Consider the following 21,494-nt stretch of genomic DNA (forward strand, 5'->3'; position numbering starts at 1 on the left):
TTCTGAAATAGTTTCCTAAAGGAAAATAAATATCATTTTGTAAACCAAACAACTTGAAGTATATTTGAAGTATGTCATTTGATAGAAAAAAGTTATAACTGAAATGCAAATTGTAGTCATTGAACAGAAATATACAGTTTCAGAAGGCAAGTTAATTTGTATATTGCCGTACAATTATAAGAGACTATGATAACTTCATAAATACTTACTCGCAATGTTGACACTGTTTCAATGTCCTGTCTATTTTCAGGACTTGCCGCAGCCTCCAAGACTTGATTTCGGCTTGGAATAATTCCTGTACTTGAGTTGCGGATGCTCTGTGCGGCATAAGGGTGATAGGGAGCAGGCTACAATCAAAAACAATTATTATAACATCTACAAAATATATCCCTTCTGATTTAGGAGGACCTCATGTGGTAGAAGGGTGAACATCGAAACAGATGGCCAACACTCCTAGGAGAACAATTCATCTTACTTTCTGATTGGTGGATGTTGTCTTGAACTGGTAACATGGGTTCAGACAATTTGTGCAGCCTCTCCTCTTGCATATGCAACTTTTGCACTTCCCCCTGTTTTCACATGGACAACAATGCTGAATAAAGATGTTAAAAATCACTCATTAAAACATATAACATACATGTAGTTTACATGTATGATGTATGAATTGTTTAAAAGGTTCATGTTTTTTATAATATATTTTTAGGTATAATATTATAATGTATCAACGGAATAAAGTTTCAATATGTAAAAGTTTTAAGGGTGCCCATGTCTGTAATACTAGTAATTGTAGCTTTCTAATTTTGTATGGTACAGATAAGAGAGAAAATTCATGCCTTTTTTTTACATCTATCTTTTTTTATGAAGTTTGCTTACTGCTTGTATGTAGAAAATGAGAAACTTGAAAACTTGGGTATTCTAAACATCAGTCTAATTTTTATGAAGCTTGTTTATGTGTTTTGTATGCAGCTGATGTTTATTCAAATTTCATGATTATGATGTACTTCGGATAATAATTCCTGTTGTGTCATGATTGAAAACTGATAAAAATGATATTATTTTATAAAAATGATATTATATTTTACCATATTATTTTTATTGAATAAAGGCATTTTATTGCATATTTAGTTCCTGTTGAAGATAAAAGAAGGTATCGATAACAGCAAGATAGTTTTCATATGCAAGTTTACATGTGTATATGGCAGAAAAAAATTATACATGCCATAATTTGCTTCTGTTGTGATGATGCATAAAAAGAATAATATTTAGCAGGTTTATTCTAACAGAAATGATCAGACTTGTTTTTTTATTATCACAAAATCATATATATAGCTCTCGTACATATGATGAAGAAAAATGACCTAGGATTATTTATTTATGATACAAAAGTAACCCCCCCCCCCCCCCCCCCCGCATCCTTTCCTAAAATAAAAGGACTTAGTGTAAAATCTAATCTTTTTGTTATAATAAAAACATAAAATCCACATAAATTTGCAATTCAAAACGATTATATTTAATTTATTTCCTATCAAATATATGTTGCATCATAGTAAAAAATTGTTTCTTTTTTTTTTTTACGAATAATTGCTTTTCCCCGATCAATCCTCCCAAACGCTGGTCAGAAACAAGCATTTCATTCACACAGATCATGAGTGCGTGCATGACAGATATGAAAAGTGAAAAAAAAAACATTTGAAGTGAGCACATTTGCGTGTTTGTGTTCTTTATTGCTTGTGTGTAACGTGCATATTTATGCAAGACTCTTACATTGGATGCCATGACTTGTTGCAATCTTCTCAAATTCTTCTTTGCAATGCGACCGCGGTCTCTAGGCCTATGCAAGTATAAGGCCTTATATGGTTAGCAGTTTACAATCAAACACCAACTAATATGGCGTCTATCGATAAAATATGGCGGATGTTTGTTTACGTTCGTTGCTATTTTATGATGTCAGCAGAGCTTTAAGTATATATGTATAATACAGTATACATAAACAAAGATAAAAATATGACAACCATACATTTATTTTTTTGTCAGGGATGCTGACTTCTTCAAATTAAGCATAGGTATCTAACATTATATCCCTTTGTCTTGATAAAAATATATATACCCTTTACCCAATAATACAGTATAAAGGTTATATTTTCAATTATTAGAAAATACAACGCCATGTGCTTGTCGAATAGAGCTCTGATGAATTGCCTTAAAAGTGACAATACATTTGTTAGATATATTTATCAGAGATTATGACAAGTTGAAACTTAAAATTATGTCACATGAGGGAATAAAAACCATGTCATCTATGTCAAAAAGTATTCTAGCCCTACTCGCCTGTTCCATTACGAGGCAAACGCTCATTTTCTTAGATTTATTTACCTAGTATAGTAATAATAAATGGATATCATATTTTCAGTCTCAAAATTAAATGATTAATTGAACCCATCAACCTGAAAGAAATTAGCCCGTCCTCATATGTATTGGACAGTATGAACATTTTAAAACTAAAACTTTCAAAAATGTGCATGATTGTACATTTAAACTGTGTAGAGTAGGTTCCAGTTCAGATCAAAACTCTGAGGTTGGGGTCAATTCTCAACAGGATCAATTTTCAACTTGTCGATGTCTTCAGAGTTTAGAAAAATCTTTTTCATACCGTTGAAAAATGACCCCGGGTATAAATTTCACGACGTTGGTCTCAATTTTCAATGTTGAAAAATGACCCCCGGGTCAATTTTCAACCTGGGTCAATATTCTTCATTACACCACCATGCTTCCCGCTATGCATACTTACATGTATTATAAGCAAATATTTTTTTCCAATTATTCAAATCTTAACAGTGATAAGTAGATGTAAACTTGTCGTCATTCCGTTTAATCTTCATAAAAACGTTTGCACCCGCAGAGAGCGTCGCTAACTTCGATCGACATCGATCTCAGCAAGTGGGCAGACATGGTTAACGGTTAAAGGACTGAACTCATGATTGAGATATATTAAAACTGAATTTATAAATCGGTAATAAATGCATAAATAGAGGGATGATTACTACTTGTTTTAATATAATGTGCCTTCTTCGACACCCCAGCCATTATCGAATGCTGGGGATATTCCAAGATCTAAAAAAAAGCTCAACGTTCCCTCGATGGAGTTAGCTTGGTTGTGCTAGGATTGAACTGTTTTTTGCAGTACAAATATTGAAAACTGAAGCAAATGTACTTAAATTAAAAAAAATACAGTTAAACCTGATTGCAAGTCATACACGGAAGCGATGTCACATAACATTTATATAAAGACATCTTAAAGTAAGCCTCTGAAAATGACTGAGTAATTAATTCAATTAAATTTGGTGTCAAAACAAGTTTGCTGTAATTGCATAGTTCTGTTTGTTTCTCCCCCCCCCCCCCCGTAGAAAAGTTTTTATATGTATAAAGGGAAAGAAATAAAAGAGAAGGCGTTAGAACTGCTTCGTGAATCTATATTTCTTATGAAAGCTTGTGAAGGTCAGCCTATTTAAATAAGTTGATTTTAAAAAAAAGAAATGAAAAAATGTTATTAGTTTTGCTAGAAAAAACCTAGAAAAATATGAATAAAAAATATACATGAATAATTTCAAATAAAATGAAATAATACTTGTTGATGTATATTTCACGACAATGCATTAATTATAGTACATAACATACAGTACATTTCATCATATGGTTATATTATTTTTACGCGCAGTGATTTTGCGCTGGCTGTGGCGCTGTTACGTCGCACCGCGCACAAACGCTGCCATCGCCCCGCCCCCCCCCCCCCCCCACCTTTGCATTAAAAATTTTCTGGGAAAAACATTGAAAAGAAGTATAGAGAACTCTAAAGTCATGACATTTCCGTGCTTGTTCACAGTGCTTAGGACTACGAGGTATACTGATATTTGAGAGCACGTTGTTTTTTAGTGTTCGTGTGTCTTATATCGTTAAATATATTTTCTGTTATTGAACTTCAGTCGTTGGATAAAAGAAAAAAGCAAATCGAGTTTGATTCTGACATCATCATAATTACTTCATGCAATCCATGATGCTCCTTAATGCAATGGTGGTTTCAAACAATTGATAAAAGAGGCGTCTAGATTTCAATCCTGTCTGTTTCGGTCACTAAGGTTCGACCAATCAATAAATGGATGGACGAGCAGGCTATTGTGGAGAAACGGGTCATAGATCAGAGCGGGCGGTCCGTAAGTACAAGCGATCTTGTCTAGAAGTATCTGAAAATGGGAGTAAAATTTTGGATCCTCCTGCACCGAAAGTATTGGCAACGGAAACCGTAGCCCTCTGTGGAGAAAATACGCACGTCCAAGAAACTGCGTGTGCCTCTAATCTGTCTGAAACAAAATTAGAATCCATCGAAAAAACTGAGAAAAGGGTCATGACACTCTTGACCAACCGTGGTTTCAAATTTGAAAACTGTAAGATTTCATTTAATTTTTAAATCGAAGTCATGCATGATTTGTGTGATAATTTATGAAAATTGAACATTAAAGTCATTTTGGTTTCTGAACATGCATAAATGTGTATGATATTTTGCTTTCTATTTGTTTAAATAAATTTGTAGTTCGTTTCGGGGGGGGGGGGGGGGGGGTTGGAATGTGCGTTAACAAGTTATTGCAATGGAAGTTCACGCACACTTAAGCTCCACCCACTTTCATTTTAACTGGATTTATCAAGATCAGAGCGGGCGGTCCGTAAGTACAAGCGATCTTGTCTAGAAGTATCTGAAAATGGGAGTAAAATTTTGGATCCTCCTGCACCGAAAGTATTGGCAACGGAAACCGTAGCCCTCTGTGGAGAAAATACGCACGTCCAAGAAACTGCGTGTGCCTCTAATCTGTCTGAAACAAAATTAGAATCCATCGAAAAAACTGAGAAAAGGGTCATGACACTCTTGACCAACCGTGGTTTCAAATTTGAAAACTGTAAGATTTCATTTAATTTTTAAATCGAAGTCATGCATGATATGTATGATCATTTATGAAAATTGAACATTAAAGTCATTTTGGTTTCTGAACATGCATAAATGTGTATGATATTTTGCTTTCTATTTGTTTAAATAAATTTGTAGTTCGTTTCGGGGGGGGGGGGGGGGGGTTGGAATGTGCGTTAACAAGTTATTGCAATGGAAGTTCACGCACACTTAAGCTCCACCCACTTTCATTTTAACTGGATTTATCAAGTTCACAACTTCAAAGAGAAAATGCCCGCATCCGTGATACGATATGTGTGTACATTATTTTCGGTCCATAATTTTGTATCCCTTCAGCAAAGTAACAAGTTATTATTAAAAATAATACTTTAGATAACTGATTTAGTAGTTAAAATATATAAAATGATTAAGTGCATGTTAAACGAAGTAAACAAAGATAAAAAAAAGTTTTTAACACGATTCATTAGAATCGAACACACTTTATTATACTTTTGATCGATGAACTACTCTGAACCCCAACATAATGGAATTACATGCTTGAATCCGTTTAAATAACAAACTATCTAACAAAAGCGATAATTGTAAGAAAAAAGGTGTGGGTTTTTTTCAAAATGGTTTAAGTGATTTGATACCTTGGCTTGTTGGCCCATGTCATTTAATTATGGAAGGTCTTCCCATGAGATTTGATGTTATCAAAGTCAAACCTTTTTCTAATCATAGAACTGTTTGTGATTTAATACGCATTTTTGCAGTACTGGGACTATAATGCCGCTGAAAAAAACATACGATAGTTACCTTATTGTCTTACTCTATGATGATATATCTGCAACAACCTGCAATAGGAAAGTGTTGCAAAAGTAAAAACGTCTGTGGTATTTGAAAGTAGGAATTTGTATTACTTTCGAGTATAATTGACTCCCATTTTGTGTTAGGAGTTCATCGAAAGTGATTGTAAAATTAACATATATGCCTACGACAGTTTCATACTCTACAAATTTCTAAAGCCTACAGGTTAAATTTATTTTAAGTCTGACATGTAAAATTAAGAAGAAAAGTCATCGTTCAAAATTAATTTTATAATATTTACTTAAAATATTTGATGGTGCAGCGTTACAAATATGCATTTTATTTTATATAATATTCTCAATACCAAAGTTAACATCTATAAAGACATTAAGTAATATTGCGAACAGGGTGTCGGACTGACAATGTACAAGGCTTCTACAGCTGCAATTGTGACATTCACACCTTTTTTAAAATACTGAGTATATATGCATACACTGATACTGCCTTGCTGATGTTCCTGTTAAGTAATACTTCAATGCATTTGGTGTCCTGACATGTTATATTCGACCCCTTATTTGAAAAAATATGTTTTTTTCAAATATAATTTTTTTTTCATTGTTGAAAAAGTAATATTAATTTGATTTTCGAAAAAATGTTTAATCACATTATTTTATTATTATTGAGTTTACTTTATTGTACGAAGTAAGAGTCATTCAAACTTAAGTTTCGGATTTCAATATCAATCAATGTCCTTTTAAAAAAATAAGTTGCAGAGCTATAGGAGTAGGGGTAGTTGGTATTTCAAATATCTTCAGTTTACATACATATTTTTGGAAATATCTAAAGATTTTAAACTCAGTTAGAAAACTAGAGCGTTAAGGAATATTGATTTCAAATAATTTAGAAATGTCAAAAATAATTGGAAGTAAGATGAATAATATATGACACCCGGTCGAAGACGTTAATCATTCTTTGATCTCCGGTCGAGTGCTGCCTGATCTAAGATTTCTAATGTTCAAAGACGGCTATTCTAGAGAATCTTTAAATATATATATATATTATTAATCTCGTTAGAAGCTTTTTTAGTAAAATTCATTGCAAGAAATTCATTTTCAATTTATTTTTTTGCAGCTAAAAAGATAATACGTCGCTGGTATAAATAACAAAGTGTAATTGCTGAAGCAAAGTAACGAAAACTATTAACAATCATTTACCCGTATTCACAAGTTTTAAACAAGCACAGAATGGGTCACTTTTTGATTGGTAAATATTTGAATGAAGTGGCATTTACAACAGCACTGCTGTGTGTTGTATCATTGTACGAGGGAGTGACATCCGCGGTTGTTCCCGGTGAGAGGTATCTTGGTCCCGTTGTCCGGGTGTTGGAGATCTTTGGACAACAGCAGTGTGTCCGGGAATGTAAGCACAGACCCAAGCTATGTCGGGGAGTCAACTACCGGAAACAGGAACTGCTTTGTGAACTCGTGTCGGCCATCGACAAAACGGAAACCAATTCTGACTACGTTAGAATTGAGCTCGATCAGGTATTGTTTTATATCTTCTGCGTTTGACTGGTCAATAATACGTAAGACCTTTTTATAATACAAATCGTCAATATTGTGGTTATATTAATATTCGTAGGCATCAATTTTCGTGGATAAAGTGAAAACCACAGTTTCAAGGATATGTAAATTCGTGTTCAATGGTCCTATCAATACAAAATGTTTATAGAAATTTCACTTCAATGAACATTTAATTTCGTGGATAAACAAAACAACGAAATCCACGAAAACTGGTAATCAACGAAATTTGATGAAACCTTTATACATTTTGTTGAAGATCATTCAATATTGCGTCCTAAGAAATTTAAATTTGTTAAAATAAATGGCTCCTCGTTTTGAAGGGGGGAATATTAAAGAATAGTTGTAAATTTACGAGATTTAGGAAAAATATTTTTCAGGATAACGATTTGGCCAAAAAGGATCTAACTTGTGTGTAAGAACCTTGAGATAGTTTAGAGGCTAGTTTGTTCAAATCATTGCGTTATAAATATCGTTATTAATTTTCTCTACATCTTGTAAACAATGTAAGTTATTAGTAAATAGAAAGGTAAGGTATATTTTGAAGGAGTGATATATCATATAAATAAACGAAGTTAAGAAACGCGATTATACGAAATATAAATGGAAAAAAAAACATTTCTCAGCGTTAAAATGCGCTGATTACATTGCAACATGGATCCCAGGAATGCTTAGTTACATAGTTTATTAGCTATTTCTTTAATGATTACCAACGAGATGCAAGATACCCACGAGGCACTCCGAAAAAATCGTTCATCTTGCTTTCACAAAGCGTTAATAACATAACGTTCACCATGCGTTCACCGTTCACTTTGCGCTCCGTTTGAACTTTGCGTTCGCTCATTGTTAACCGTTATTAGTGCTCACAAAATTCCGTTTAGCGTGCGCTCATCGTTCTCGCAGAGTGAGCTCACTGTTCATCCACCGTTTAATTGGGAAAGAAGAACGTTTCAGGGACTGTAACGGTCTTGTGTTCTATCCATGTTCGAAAACCCTTAATCAACCTAGATTTTTTTATTTGTACCATAAATCTGCCTTTTATATAGACCGACTTTATTAGTCTTCTAGTGTTAATAATACGATCAGTTATTCAACAAAATACTTGGCAGTTGTTCCACGGAAATCGACTGCGAAAAGATAAAGGGATCCGAGCCGGCGATGCATTTATGTACAATGTCTTTATTTTTTTTTATTTGATGGCGTTATATCAATTGAGAAAATTGCAAAAAAAATTGTAAAATGCTTATAAACCATATATATACTTTTTATTTCAATTTCAGTTATAAAGTGTGAAGGAAAAATATAAAAAATAAGATGAAAAGATACTGTGGCTACGGATCTATCAACAGTGTAGTGACAGCAGAGGTAAAACCGATTATTTGTTTACATAATTTAACATTTTACTAAAAGGTTAGTGTGGCATCGCATTCAGAACCATTTGACAGGGGGTAATGATTTTGACAATTAAGGTTTAAGGGTTTATGGTATTTCTAACTATAAAGTATATTTTTACCTAGGGTCAACACGTGAATAAAGATTTTTTAACATTATATGCAACGATACTAATCTATCGTTTTTGCATTGACCTAGAGTTAAAACCCTTAAACACATGGAATTTACAATTTTGGTAAAAATATGAATGCATTTTTAAAGAAAGATTTTCTTAGATAAGCAGAAAAAATGTAAAATATTAGAAAAAATGGTCAAATTTAGCAAATGTGGTCCTGTCCATAGGCAATCTTAGCAAAGAGTCATAAAATGTACAATTTATGATGCGTCATGTCACTTTTTAATAGAAACAGCCAAACTACGTAACGAGGTGATAAATGGGCAAATGTTAACGCGCGACGAGCGTCGCATTAACACGGACGACGACGGTAAAGTACATATTACAATAAGTTATGTGACTCCAGTGACCTAAAATTGAAATTACCTGATGTACTTTACAACAGTTCCTTTAATCTGAGTCTTTGAAAATAGGATATAATTTCAAATTCGCCAGCGTTAATTAAAGCTTATAAATTTGTAAAACTTTTAAAAATTAGATCCGACTTCTTTAAAAAGAATATAAACGTCACACATCCCTGTATTGATATAATAATGAAACTATATCCAACAAAAAGAAGCTCCAACGAACAGAGTATTTCTTCACTCAGATAGAAGAAATAAAGTTGAAATAATATGACAGTGTTTACAAGTAGGAAACTGTATAGATAAGTATCGATTTAGAGAGGTAATGACAAACATAAGAGAGGAAGGCAAAAACACAGAAATAACAATCAGAGAGTTGATTAACATCAACTTGAATTAAGAGGCGGAAAGAAAGACAGAAACAGAAGAGCAAGACATTTTTATGACAGAGAGAGGAAGAGAAATATACATTTACCTTCATTACAGAGTGCTCCTGAGAATCCACCTGCGCATGTACACGTGAAAGATCCAGCGTTGTTACTGCATGTTCCTCCGTTGTGACAAGGATTGTCCAGACATTCATTGATATCTAAAAGTTAGTTACGATTTTTAGCTGTTTATCCCAGTCATAACATACACTAGAAAAACAATTTAAAGAACCCCAACACAGCTACATCAATACATAAACATCCATGTAATAATCCTCGTCAAAGCTGACGTGAATTCATATATACGTATTACTTCCCTTTATCTCCGACTACCGCCATATTAGTTGTGGATTTTCTGCTTATCGCTACACACCCCCTATATAAGGCCGAGAGCTCTATTCACGTTTAATCGCTTTCTGATATTTCATACACCCGAACACGTTACCTTGGACGAAAAGACGTTTAGAAACGCGTGTTGAACAAATATATGACAACCACTAAACTGGCAAGGAATATCCAATGAAAGACGAAACAAAACAGACTGAAACCAAGGCAGGGATACTTAAAACAGCCTCTATAATTTTAGACCGTTTTCTGTGTAGTTACTGTTATTTAACATGCGCAAACCACTGTGGCAGATCGAGCAATGTCAAAAATCCCATGGATTTTAGAAACGGAGCCTTTTTGTAGAAACCGATGGGATGATGTTACGTGTTACTTTTATGGATTAACTATCATTTAGCTATTGTGTTGGATGTAGTGACGCCGGGGTTTTCAAAAGGACACAGACGTATGAACGACATTCGAAGTAATGACGCGCATTCTGTGCAAAAAAGTACTAATACTACGGAAATTCTTTTAAAGAATAAATAAAACTTGTATTTTATTGATTGTTGTTTCCTTTATTCTTTATCACAAACATTTTACTACAATGTGTATTTCACGCATTTAGAAGTCCGTGCAACCTGAATGCCTCGATCGGAAAGCAGCCAACCGTATCTTTCTCAACCGGTATATAAACCCCGATGGCAGTAGGGGAGCGATCGAAACTAATATTGCGACCGAATGTTTTTATGAATTCGTGTCAGCTTTAAAATATAACAATTTTTGCAAAAGAGAATTTGGTTTTAAGTTGGATTTGAGAAATTATGCTTATTTTAACGGAAGGGACATTTTAACATTTGCAGCCTCCACAACTATAAACAAGCTTATTTTGCATTTGATGAAAATAAACATAAAAATTTACGCATTTCATTGTCTTTTACCTTCATTACAAGTTATCCCGGTCCATCCGGCGTCACATGTACAGTTGAATGAGCCGGGTGTGTTCCTACATGTGGCTCCGTTAAGACATGGGTCATTCTGGCACTCATCAGTATCTTGAAATGTATAAAAGGTAAAAAAAAAACCAGGGAGATTTATTGTAACCATTTTGTCTCGTTTTAAAGAAAAAGAAACCCTGAAAAAAGTATGGCTGGTAAATAAAAAAAATTAAGCCATTTGCATATAAACAAAAAATAAAATGCCTGAACCAGGGTAACATCTCACACCTTTGGCTTGTCAACACACAGAATATGATGTTCTTAGACTGTAATGGATTTTTTTCCAGACAAGTTTTTTTTGTACAATAAATGAAAAATATCCTTTCACTTTCAAAGGATTTTGAATTGATCAACACGAGATTGTTTCAGTAAAAGCGGTATATCTAAATTAGAGAGAAGTGAACTATTAACTATAAGTACACCTAAAACCTCAAAACCATTAAGTCGTCGGAAACACGACAGTTTAGTAATGATTTGAGATAAGTTTTAATCATAAAAAATACAGACACAATATACATTTATTGCATGATGGTGAGTAAAATATGAAGCTTTATTCCCCCAAGAAAAATAAGATTTCCCGAGGGCTATGCCCGAGGGAAATATAATTTTCCTGGGGGAATAAATCTTCATATTTTCCTCACCATCATGCAATAAAAGTTTTACTATACCGATCAACAAATCGTCGCTTGAGAACCATAATGTTCTATGTGCCATTTTTGAAAAAAATGAGTTCTATACATCACTGATATCCTTACAATCAGCTCTTTCTTAACACAATACAAAGTTATGGAGAAAATGATCAAATACAAAGGTATAAACAATTCTTTTCTGTTCTATCTCCAAAACCCTTAAATTGATCAGAACCAAAATGTTCTATGTCCATTGACCAATGGCATTGTGTCTTGACCACATGTGGCTATGTGTTTTCAATGCAGATGGACGACAACAAGATTGGGTCAGTATAATTCTATTATTTTTAATGTTTTTTTCATTGTTTATCATAATTCTTATAATATTATGACACAGGAGGAGTATCAGCGTTAAATAATATTCACATAATGTTCAAAATATCAATAAAAAGCAGTTTTAACAGGCAACAAACTTCCAAATGGAGATAGAACATTCTGAATTTAAACATATTTATCTTTTGTTAGAAATTGGAACATTAAACCAATATTGTGATGCTTTTTCATTTTTATTGATTTGAAGCAAATGTGGGATTTTTAAACAATTTCTGATATAACTTAATAAATTTATGTATTTCTGTTATATGTTAAAGTTGACGGAACTCCCAGACAACATATTAGTGTCTATTTTCAAATTATTTGATCTACAATTTTTACTCCAAGTAGTCAATAGAACATGTAAGCGGCTACATTCACTTATTGAAGAGAATTCAATACTGTGGCGTTTCTTTGAATTTGACATAGAACTTGCTGTAAAATCATCGGATCTTGAAAGAATTTTGCAACATTCGAGCTGCTTCAGAAGATTTTTATTACCACGCTCAAATTTTGAAATCCAGATTCCAAACACAATTATTGAGGGTTCCTTGGAGAGGTGTAGGTACTTATATTGGTTGGATCTATCTGACAGTACAATTACTTCGCTCTCTTCCTTCGGAAGACCCCAGAACTAGATGTGTTAGACTTAACAGGCTGCAAACTTCTGCATGACAGTGAATTTCTTGAAATTAATAACTGCACAAAATTGGACCACCTATTCTTATCATTTACAAATATAACGCCATATACATTTGTTGCAGTAGCATCAAAACAGAATCTTATTACTCTGGATGGGTGTGGAATAGAATTGAATGTGTCACAGTGTAAAAGGATTCTAAAAGAAAATTGCAGATATCTTCAGTACTTTTCTTTATCTCTAGCTGCTTCAGTTAACCATTATTTGTTTGAAAGCGAGATTACATCAGTTTTTTGTGACTGTCAATTTAACATTTACAAAATATGAATGTTGAAGAAGCTTTGATGTTGCTTGATCGCTTATGTGAAAATGCCAACTCAAGCAATCAGACCTACGAAGTTGACCCTGTCATAGCGTTGTCTTCTGATGCCACATTATCTCTAAGCAACTTGAATTCAAATCCAGATAAGCAAACAACAGATTTTAATTCTGATAGTCACATTGAAAGTACTATTGATAGCAACAACAATTTGTTTAAAATCGAGGATCCTGAAAACTTATTTGAAAGTCTTGAAGAAGAAAGCTCTATTGAAGATCCCAACGATCCAGACTTTAACATAAATGAGGAGAATGGCGATTCATCAGATGGAGAGGCCAATAATTTGGATGCATTTGAGGCGTCAACAGCCACTGAGGAAGAATTTGAGGCGTCAACAGCCACTGAGGAAGAAAGCCTTTCAGAAAATGTTCAGTCAGAAGACACCACTAGGGATGATACTGAAGAAAATACTCTAATTGGTGATAGCAGTTCAGGAGAGGATATAGGTGCAAGAAAAAGCAGAAAGCGGACACGAAATGAAGATCAATGGAAAAAGAATATAAGAAAGAGACAACGTCAATCAGGGAAAGAATACAAGGACTCAAAAGGAAATATCCAGCGAAAAAGAGAAATAAAGAACAGAAAAGATTGTAATGGAAAATGTAAATTTCGATGTAGCTTAAACATTACATCCGAGGAAAGGGATGTTATATTCACCAAGTTTTGGAATTTATCAGATGATGGAAAGAATGCATTTTATGCCAAAACAACAGAGCGGACGGTGAAAGAACGTGTGAGAACTACAGCTGCTAAATCGAGACGCAAATACTCATATAGATACTTTTTTGTAAAGGGGGAGGAAAAGTTAGAGTTTGTAAGGAATTTTACTTAAGTTCCATTGACATAAGTCAAAGAAGAATTGAGTGGTTTCATGACAAGGCAGCTAGAAATGAGTTCACAGACAAAAGAGGTAAACTCACAAAATCACGAACTACAGATGATGCACGGACCTTTATAAGAGAGCATATTGAGTCCTTCCCTAGGATGCCATCTCATTACTGTAGAGCATCCTCTTCAAAGGAATACCTTGCTTCAGATCTTAATTTGTCTAAAATGTATAATCTCTACGTTGAGAAGTGTGCTGAGAATGATGTTGTACCTGTGAAGTCTCACATGTATCGCAATATCTTTAATACAGAATTTAACCTAGGCTTCCATGTACCAAAAAAAGATAGGTGTAATCAGTGTATCGAGTATCAGGCGGCAAACAAGGTTACAAGAACATTGCAAGAAAAGTTCGATGCGCATCAAAAAGATAAATCTGAAACACGTGAAGAACGAGAAAGTGACAGAAAATCAACTAACAAAACAGAGGCCATCCTTTGTTTTGATTTGCAGAATGTCCTGACTTGTCCGAGAGCAAATGTTTCTAATTTTTTCTACAAGCGAAAACTGAATGTTTTCAATTTAACTGCCCATTGTTCATTAGATAAAAAAGCATATAATGCAATATGGGCAGAATGCATTGCCGGTAGAGGCGCAAATGAAATTGCAAGTGCCCTCCAAGTTATCCTTAGTGCTGTCTTGAAGGACCATCCACAAGTCAACTCGATAATTCTGTGGTCTGATTCCTGTGTCCCACAGAATCGTAATTCTGTGATGTCTCTAGCCTTAAAGACCTTTATGTCCCAAAACCCTAGCATAAATAAGATAGCTCAAAAGTTCTGTACACCTGGACACTCTTCCATCCAGGAAGTTGACAACATTCACAGTCACCTGGAAAAAGGCCTCCGAATATCTGAAATTTACAGTCCTGTTTCTTTGCTACGAGTTTTAAGAAATATCAGGCCTAAGCACTCAAAGGTCATACAATTACAAAAATCCCACTTCTACAATTTTCAGAGAGTTTCATCAACTTTGAAATTTAGTAACGTGCCATACTCAAAAGTAAAGCATATCCAGTATGTATCAGGGAAACCTTTTCATGTGCAGTTCAAAATGTCCTTTGCAGACATAGAGTTTACAGATGTTTCCATAAGAAGTCAGACTACGAGAAGCAAGGACCCATGTCCAAATATTTATCTTCCTTTGCCAAAGAATATCTCAAAGTCTCCTGTTCTTTCCAAAGAAAAAAAACATGATTTCGAATCTATGTTAAGATTCATGCCCCTTCAAGACCGTGAATTCTTTGAGGTATTTTGCCATTTGAAAAGGAAGTAATAGCTACCTACTTATATTTCAAGCAGAAAAACATTGAATTGTTCCTACGTAGAAATTAGTTATGAGAAAATGTTGCATTTTTGAATTTCTAGCATTTTGAGTTTTGCAATTTTGCATCATTTAGATGTTCAAACTTATGTTTAATGTTGAGAAAAGCAACTCATTGTTCTGAGCATTACTATTAAAGTAGAACAAAAGATTTTTGTGGTTCTTTTTCAATTATTTTTGAATCCATATTATCCCCCCCCCCCCGACTTTAAAGAAAAAATAGAAAACTAAGCTATATAACCTCACTGCATACCATTCTCCAGTTATGAAAATATATTAGTTTCTTAAAAATAAAAGTATTATTTATTAATTAGTCACTTTTTATTTTCATATAATATGGTGTATCTCCAAATATATTTTTTATTTTGATATAATACATAAAACCAATTTGTGCTATTTCCAAATACAATGTAACTATCAATAGATATGCAAAAAGGTTATGTAACAGTGTTCTATCTCCAAATGAACAACGTCGAATTTGATATTTTTGGAACCCTTACAGCCAACTACAGTGTCTATTTTAACAGAAATAACTCCCACAAATATAAATGTTAAAGGTTTAATTCAATTGGACATATGCATTAAAAGATATAGGGTCTCAAACTTTGAGTTCAATTTTCTCAAAATCAACTTTTTGGTGATAGAACAATATGGTTCTCATGCGACGAAATGATTATACAACATACGTCGATTTTTGATAGTTTTTCGACTTGTCGAAATCAAAGATGTTGTGATTTTTGTTTTTGTTTTTCTGATTTTCTATCTTTGTTTTTATAGATTCAAATCAAAAATAGTAAAATTTATTTTTGTAGCGTAAAGAGAATTTAAATAAATGATTAAATATTTTTTTATTTTATCATATTTGTTAATATCGTATGCTCATATTGGCTGTTTCATACTTTTGGGATGAAAAACCCCCGAGATTTCCGAAAAGGTGAGACATGATATTTATTCCCCGGGAGACACTACGATTTGTCGCCTGGTCACGTGATTGTCCAGAACTAATCAGATGTCGCGTTATATAGAATAATCATATTGAGGTATAATAAAGTTTATCATTGAGTAAAGATATATCTTCACCATATAAAATACAGCCACGTAGTTTTTATTGAGTTAAGATATATCTTTTATACTTCGCCATAAAGAATACAGACACATAGTTTTATTATGATGCCGTTACCTTGTGACATCAACTTACTGATCTCACACGGTCCTTGAGCTCCTAAGAGTGCTCCATTGTGGCAGTTTTTGTTCTGCAAATAAGAAAAAAACATAATAATTTACAGAAGAACATAACAATATGAACGAATAAGTTCATGACATATAGAATATTATAAATTGATGATATGGTGACCATATTAAGGGATATACATTAAGCAGAAGCTATTAACAAGTGAAATGGAGCTCAGTGGCTTTACTATACTAATGTAACTTAGACAAGAAACAATGTAACACAAATCAAATAAATTTATTCGTAAATGACAATTTTTAAAAAGGCGTAAAATAAGTAAAAAGTGAAATAAAAATCAGTCGAGTAAAATTACAACAAGAATACAATTGAGTCAACTGTAAAAGACAGAAAAACAACTATAGATATCTTTATAATACATGTAAATCATCTTAGCTGCAATAATCCACAATTGTGAGAAGTATACACATCCATTAGATGTCCTTGACGCTCAGGTGCGGGAGTGATTTATATTAATTTAATCATAAATAATGACATAGACCTTTGTATTTATTACACAAGCTAAAACAATGTAGCTGTGAAATTTTTAAAAAATATATTAGGAACAGTCCATGTAAAGGTATTTTTTTGTGTGTGCGTCAACATCACGTATTGAATTTGAACGACATATTTATGAATCGAATTAGTCGAACACTCTCCGACAGAGCTCAGAAAACGCCTCCAATGTAATGGCATTGACACATGTTAGAATATTTATCATTATACAAAATGGAGTATCTTCCAATAGTTGAAGAATTCGCTAGGCAATCTTGAAACTAACACTTATAGTATATTTATCTCCTCGCGCAACTGGTTGTGAAGGGGATATAGCATCGCTGCTGTGTGTGTGTGTGTGTCCTTTTCAGTATTTTAAGCAAAATTAAAATATAACTCTCGCATGTATATTTATCAAATTTTGTACACTTTATGAGCAGGGTGTAAGGACAAACCCTGTCCATTTGCAAGTAATTATGTGAAGAAATTAACACTTAAAATAATTTTGTATGTACAACTTGACATTAAATATTTCCGCTTCGCGAAAGAAAACACTTCAAATCAACAACTTTATATTTTATTGGATTTAGGCCTTGTAAAGGTAAGAAACAAATGCTTTATAAAAATGGGGAGTTAGACAGATGTCCAAAGAGAAAAAAACTGAAGTCAGAGTAGAATATTAAGTTTATTTGAATTGATTCAAAACAAGCAGCCGTTTGAGTCGAATTTTGGACTGTATTTCCCGAATTACTAGAGAAAAGAACAGGTTTATAATTCAGAAGACAATTTGACAAATTTCGTCAAAATTATTAACCGTGGATAACTTTCATGTTTATCACTGTAGGTGTGTTACTCTTTTAAAACAACTGGAGTTAAAATTAGGACATACTTACTCGAATTTTTCCATAAGACATACTTCAAATCGCTATATCTTAGCTGTGTTTCATATTCATAATGGAACTTAAATTAGCCTATACTTATTGTCTGAATGCCTAATGTATGTCACTGAATAAACCGAATAAAATAACTACCTAAGTTTAAAACATTTATTATGTGTTTTCACGAGTAATGGGAGAATTTGTACAATTACGTTAATGACCCTCTCCCCTTCCATGGATACAATACAATGTAAATATATATGGTCTCTTTAATTACATCAATAAGTTGTCCTAAAAAATGTATCCCCCTCCCCACAATATTTCATTTCGCGAGGGGATGCTCCGCTTTGCAGTGTTCGTGATAAGTTTAAATCACTGAGTTTAGTTGTAGTTCAGACACCAACATACGATACATTGACATGAAATTTATATTAAAATAAAAACATTTTTAAAAAGAATAGAAGTAGTCACATAAATGCTTTCGATATGCATAAGAGGTCGTTTTCCGAGCTCTGCAGGAAGGCCCAGGAAAGTGCGATTGAACTTTATTGATTTCCCTCGAATAATTCAGTGAAAATTCAGGAGTGTATGTTAAAGGGGCATGGGCACGATTTTGGTCAATTTTTTTTATCCGTTCTTAATGTTCACAATGCTTAAGTAAGTCATTTGTATTGGTTGACCAAAATTTGAGTGTCAGTCGTCGTGTTATAAGTGAGATACAGCGCTTACAATTCTTTGCTATGTAAACAAAGCTCTTTCGTTTACATTTTGAATGTTGAAGTGTAAATTCCAGTTTTATATAAAAATAATGTGTTAAACGTTAGGAAATTTCTATTTATGCTTTAAATGAATAAGAAGATATACAAATCAGTTTGAAAAAGATTTTTTACTGGTATATTGAACCCATGTAAACAAAAACCGGACACGAGCCTTGTTTACATGACAAAGAATTGTGAGCCCTGTATCTTGCTCATATCTCTACGACTAACTCTCAAGATTCATTTAATCATTAGAAATGCTTTCAAAAAGCATTGTAAATAATAAAAAACAGAAAAATAAAATTTGACCGAAATCGTGGCCATGCCCCTTTAAAGGGCATGGTCACAATTTTGGTCAAATTTTATTTTTATGTTTTTATTATATACAATGCTTTAGGAATGCCTTTCTAACGATCAAATGAAATTTGGGTGCCAGTCGATAAGTTTTAAGCAAGATACAGGGCTCACTATTCTTCATCAGGTAAACAAGGCTCGTGTCCAGTAAAAAATATTTTTCAAGCTGATTCTGTATCTTCTCATTCATTTTAAGCATAAATAATGGTTCCTAAAAATTAACACATTCATTTCAGGACTAAAACTGGAATATTTACTTCAACTTCAAAATATACAAAGCTTTGTATAGGGAAGGATATTTTAAGCTCTGTAACTCGCTAATAACTCAACAAATGACACTTTAATTTTGATTGCCTATTAAAAATGAATTACCGGAGCATTGTAAACGTTAAAATCGAAAAAAATTATTTTTGACCAAAATTTTAAACTTAGTATAGTTTTTCCATTTTTAAAAAATTAGAACGAAAAATTCTTTATACAGAGCATATATTTTTTTTACTATTGATTACATTTCAATGGCGGTTGTGATGCCAATAAATTGAATACACTTGATTTTTTCGTGCAAATGTACGCTTACGTTAAACACAATAATATGATATGTTTTATATCCAGAGGTAAAGAAAGACACTTATTTATCCCCATTTGGTAAGATTTAGGTTTATTTAATTTATAATTTATCACCCGTTATAATCTTTAAAATATAACATACTGTATTTGGTAACATTGTCTTTTAAGATAATAAAGAAACTTACAAGAGATATCATTTCCATTTTTTCTGTCACTCCTTCCCCCTTTCGAATAAGGTTTGGCAAGGATATCAAACTTAACCAGTTTGTTTTCCCCTTTAAAACTTATGAGTAAGGTATTAAAAATCATTTGTCAATGAATATTCTTAAATGACCAAAAATTATTTATTTAGTTACTTTACCATGAAAGAAAATTATTTGGTCAAATATTGAAGCAGGATTGTGCCTGCTCGTTTTATATTTTAAAAAAAATGTTACAAGGTTTAAAGTTCGTAAAAAGCTGTACTTACAGTTGTATTTTCGAAAAGTTCACATCGTGTAGTGGTATTTGAAAGGTTTGCGTGTCCACTGCGGAATCGACACGTGTAATAACCGTCAAAGGTACACAGGTCAAAAGCATTACAAAGTAATTTCATTCCGCACTGCAATGCACACTCTACAATAGACGGAATTTCGAGTTTGTGAACCGCGAAAACGCCCAAATCAGTGGTTTCGGAAACATGCCCTTGTTTAATGAAGTACGAAGAAGAAAGTAAATATTGTCCGGAAGAATATATCAATGTTAAACAATGAATACATAAAATCACTGCGAAGAATTTCATTTTAGGTCCTAGTCATCTACATTTACTTAATGGCTACTCATACATTGATAAGGTATTTAACATTAACTTAGAATTTATACAACAGTTCAAACATTCATTCGTAAGGATTAACCAATCAGTAAACATTTGTCCTATTCATATCAATATGTTTTAAAAATTTATTATACAAAATCGATGGTCCATTTATTCGCTTTTATTGCTTATGTAAATTCGGTTTCATACAGGACTAATATCAAAGCAAGAAAACAATACCACTTAATATTATAAATCTTTGCATACAGGTAATAAGTAAAACAACTTCTTTTTCATTTAACAATGATTTTTTTCCCTTAACATCCTTAGTATGATGTTTCTGTACGAATTTCAAATAGATCTCAATTAACTTAAATATAATATTTTGGCACTGTTAAAATATATACAGACGGGCTTTTTTCGGTTTGACATCGTTAAGCTGTTTCCTATCTACTCACGAGTTAGCTAGTGGATACTAGTGATAATAAAAGAGGCATAATTATTTGTATTGGTTTTTTTCTGCTTCTGACGGACTAATCACAGCCTTGATTATTTCAAAACATTTTTCATCTTGACCTTTTTGTAAAGATGAAAGGATGTTAAGTTATGAGAGGAAGTAAAATATAGATGAACAGTTGAAGTTCAGTTCTATTGTCTACAGAGTATTATTAGTTAGATCGTTGTAATATAAAAACGCTTCCACCTTAATCGACGTATAAAAGTTTCATTCCACCACGTAAATATAGTATAGGGACAAAAAAGATAAAATTATTTTTATTGGGAACGCCTATGACTTTGGCCGGTGACAAACAATGTGTAAATATAGGGATGATGTGATGTCAAACATAGTAGGTATTAAGACTACATAAATAGTGTGAAATCATTAGATTTTATGGTGGCTCAATTTTCGTAGAATCATGGGTACCTCTCATCCACATTAACATCTCCCATGAATTAATAGATTAGGGTTTCAAAGTCATGTCTATTTATGTTGGTATAAGTTAATACACGAGATGTCGTCCCCATGAACCTGTAATATTTAAGTAATCAACAAAAAATGGCCCATGAATTTAAACGAATCCACAATATCATGGAAAATATGGGCAATACATCCAAAGGATTGATATATCTTCGTATTGAAGACAACGTTGGTGCTAGCTTACATATTTATCATTGACAAATTATAGCATAAAAATTCTTTAAATACTTGAC

General features: G+C 33.0%; 1 protein-coding gene across 1 annotated transcript; it reads right to left on the reverse strand.

The window, feature by feature from the left end:
• Positions 1-9,511: 9,511 nt before the first annotated feature.
• LOC128174798 (fibropellin-3-like) lies at positions 9,512-20,301 on the reverse strand. Its single transcript, XM_052840252.1, has 5 exons — positions 19,959-20,301; positions 16,390-16,462; positions 10,925-11,038; positions 9,707-9,820; positions 9,512-9,525 (listed from the first exon to the last, which is right to left on the reverse strand). Exons 1-5 carry the CDS (start codon positions 20,268-20,270, stop codon positions 9,512-9,514), a joined length of 627 nt encoding a protein of 208 aa, XP_052696212.1. The 5' UTR covers positions 20,271-20,301.
• Positions 20,302-21,494: the final 1,193 nt, after the last annotated feature.

This window comes from Crassostrea angulata, chromosome 2 (assembly GCF_025612915.1).
Source record: "Crassostrea angulata isolate pt1a10 chromosome 2, ASM2561291v2, whole genome shotgun sequence".
NCBI lineage: Eukaryota > Metazoa > Mollusca > Bivalvia > Ostreida > Ostreidae > Magallana > Magallana angulata.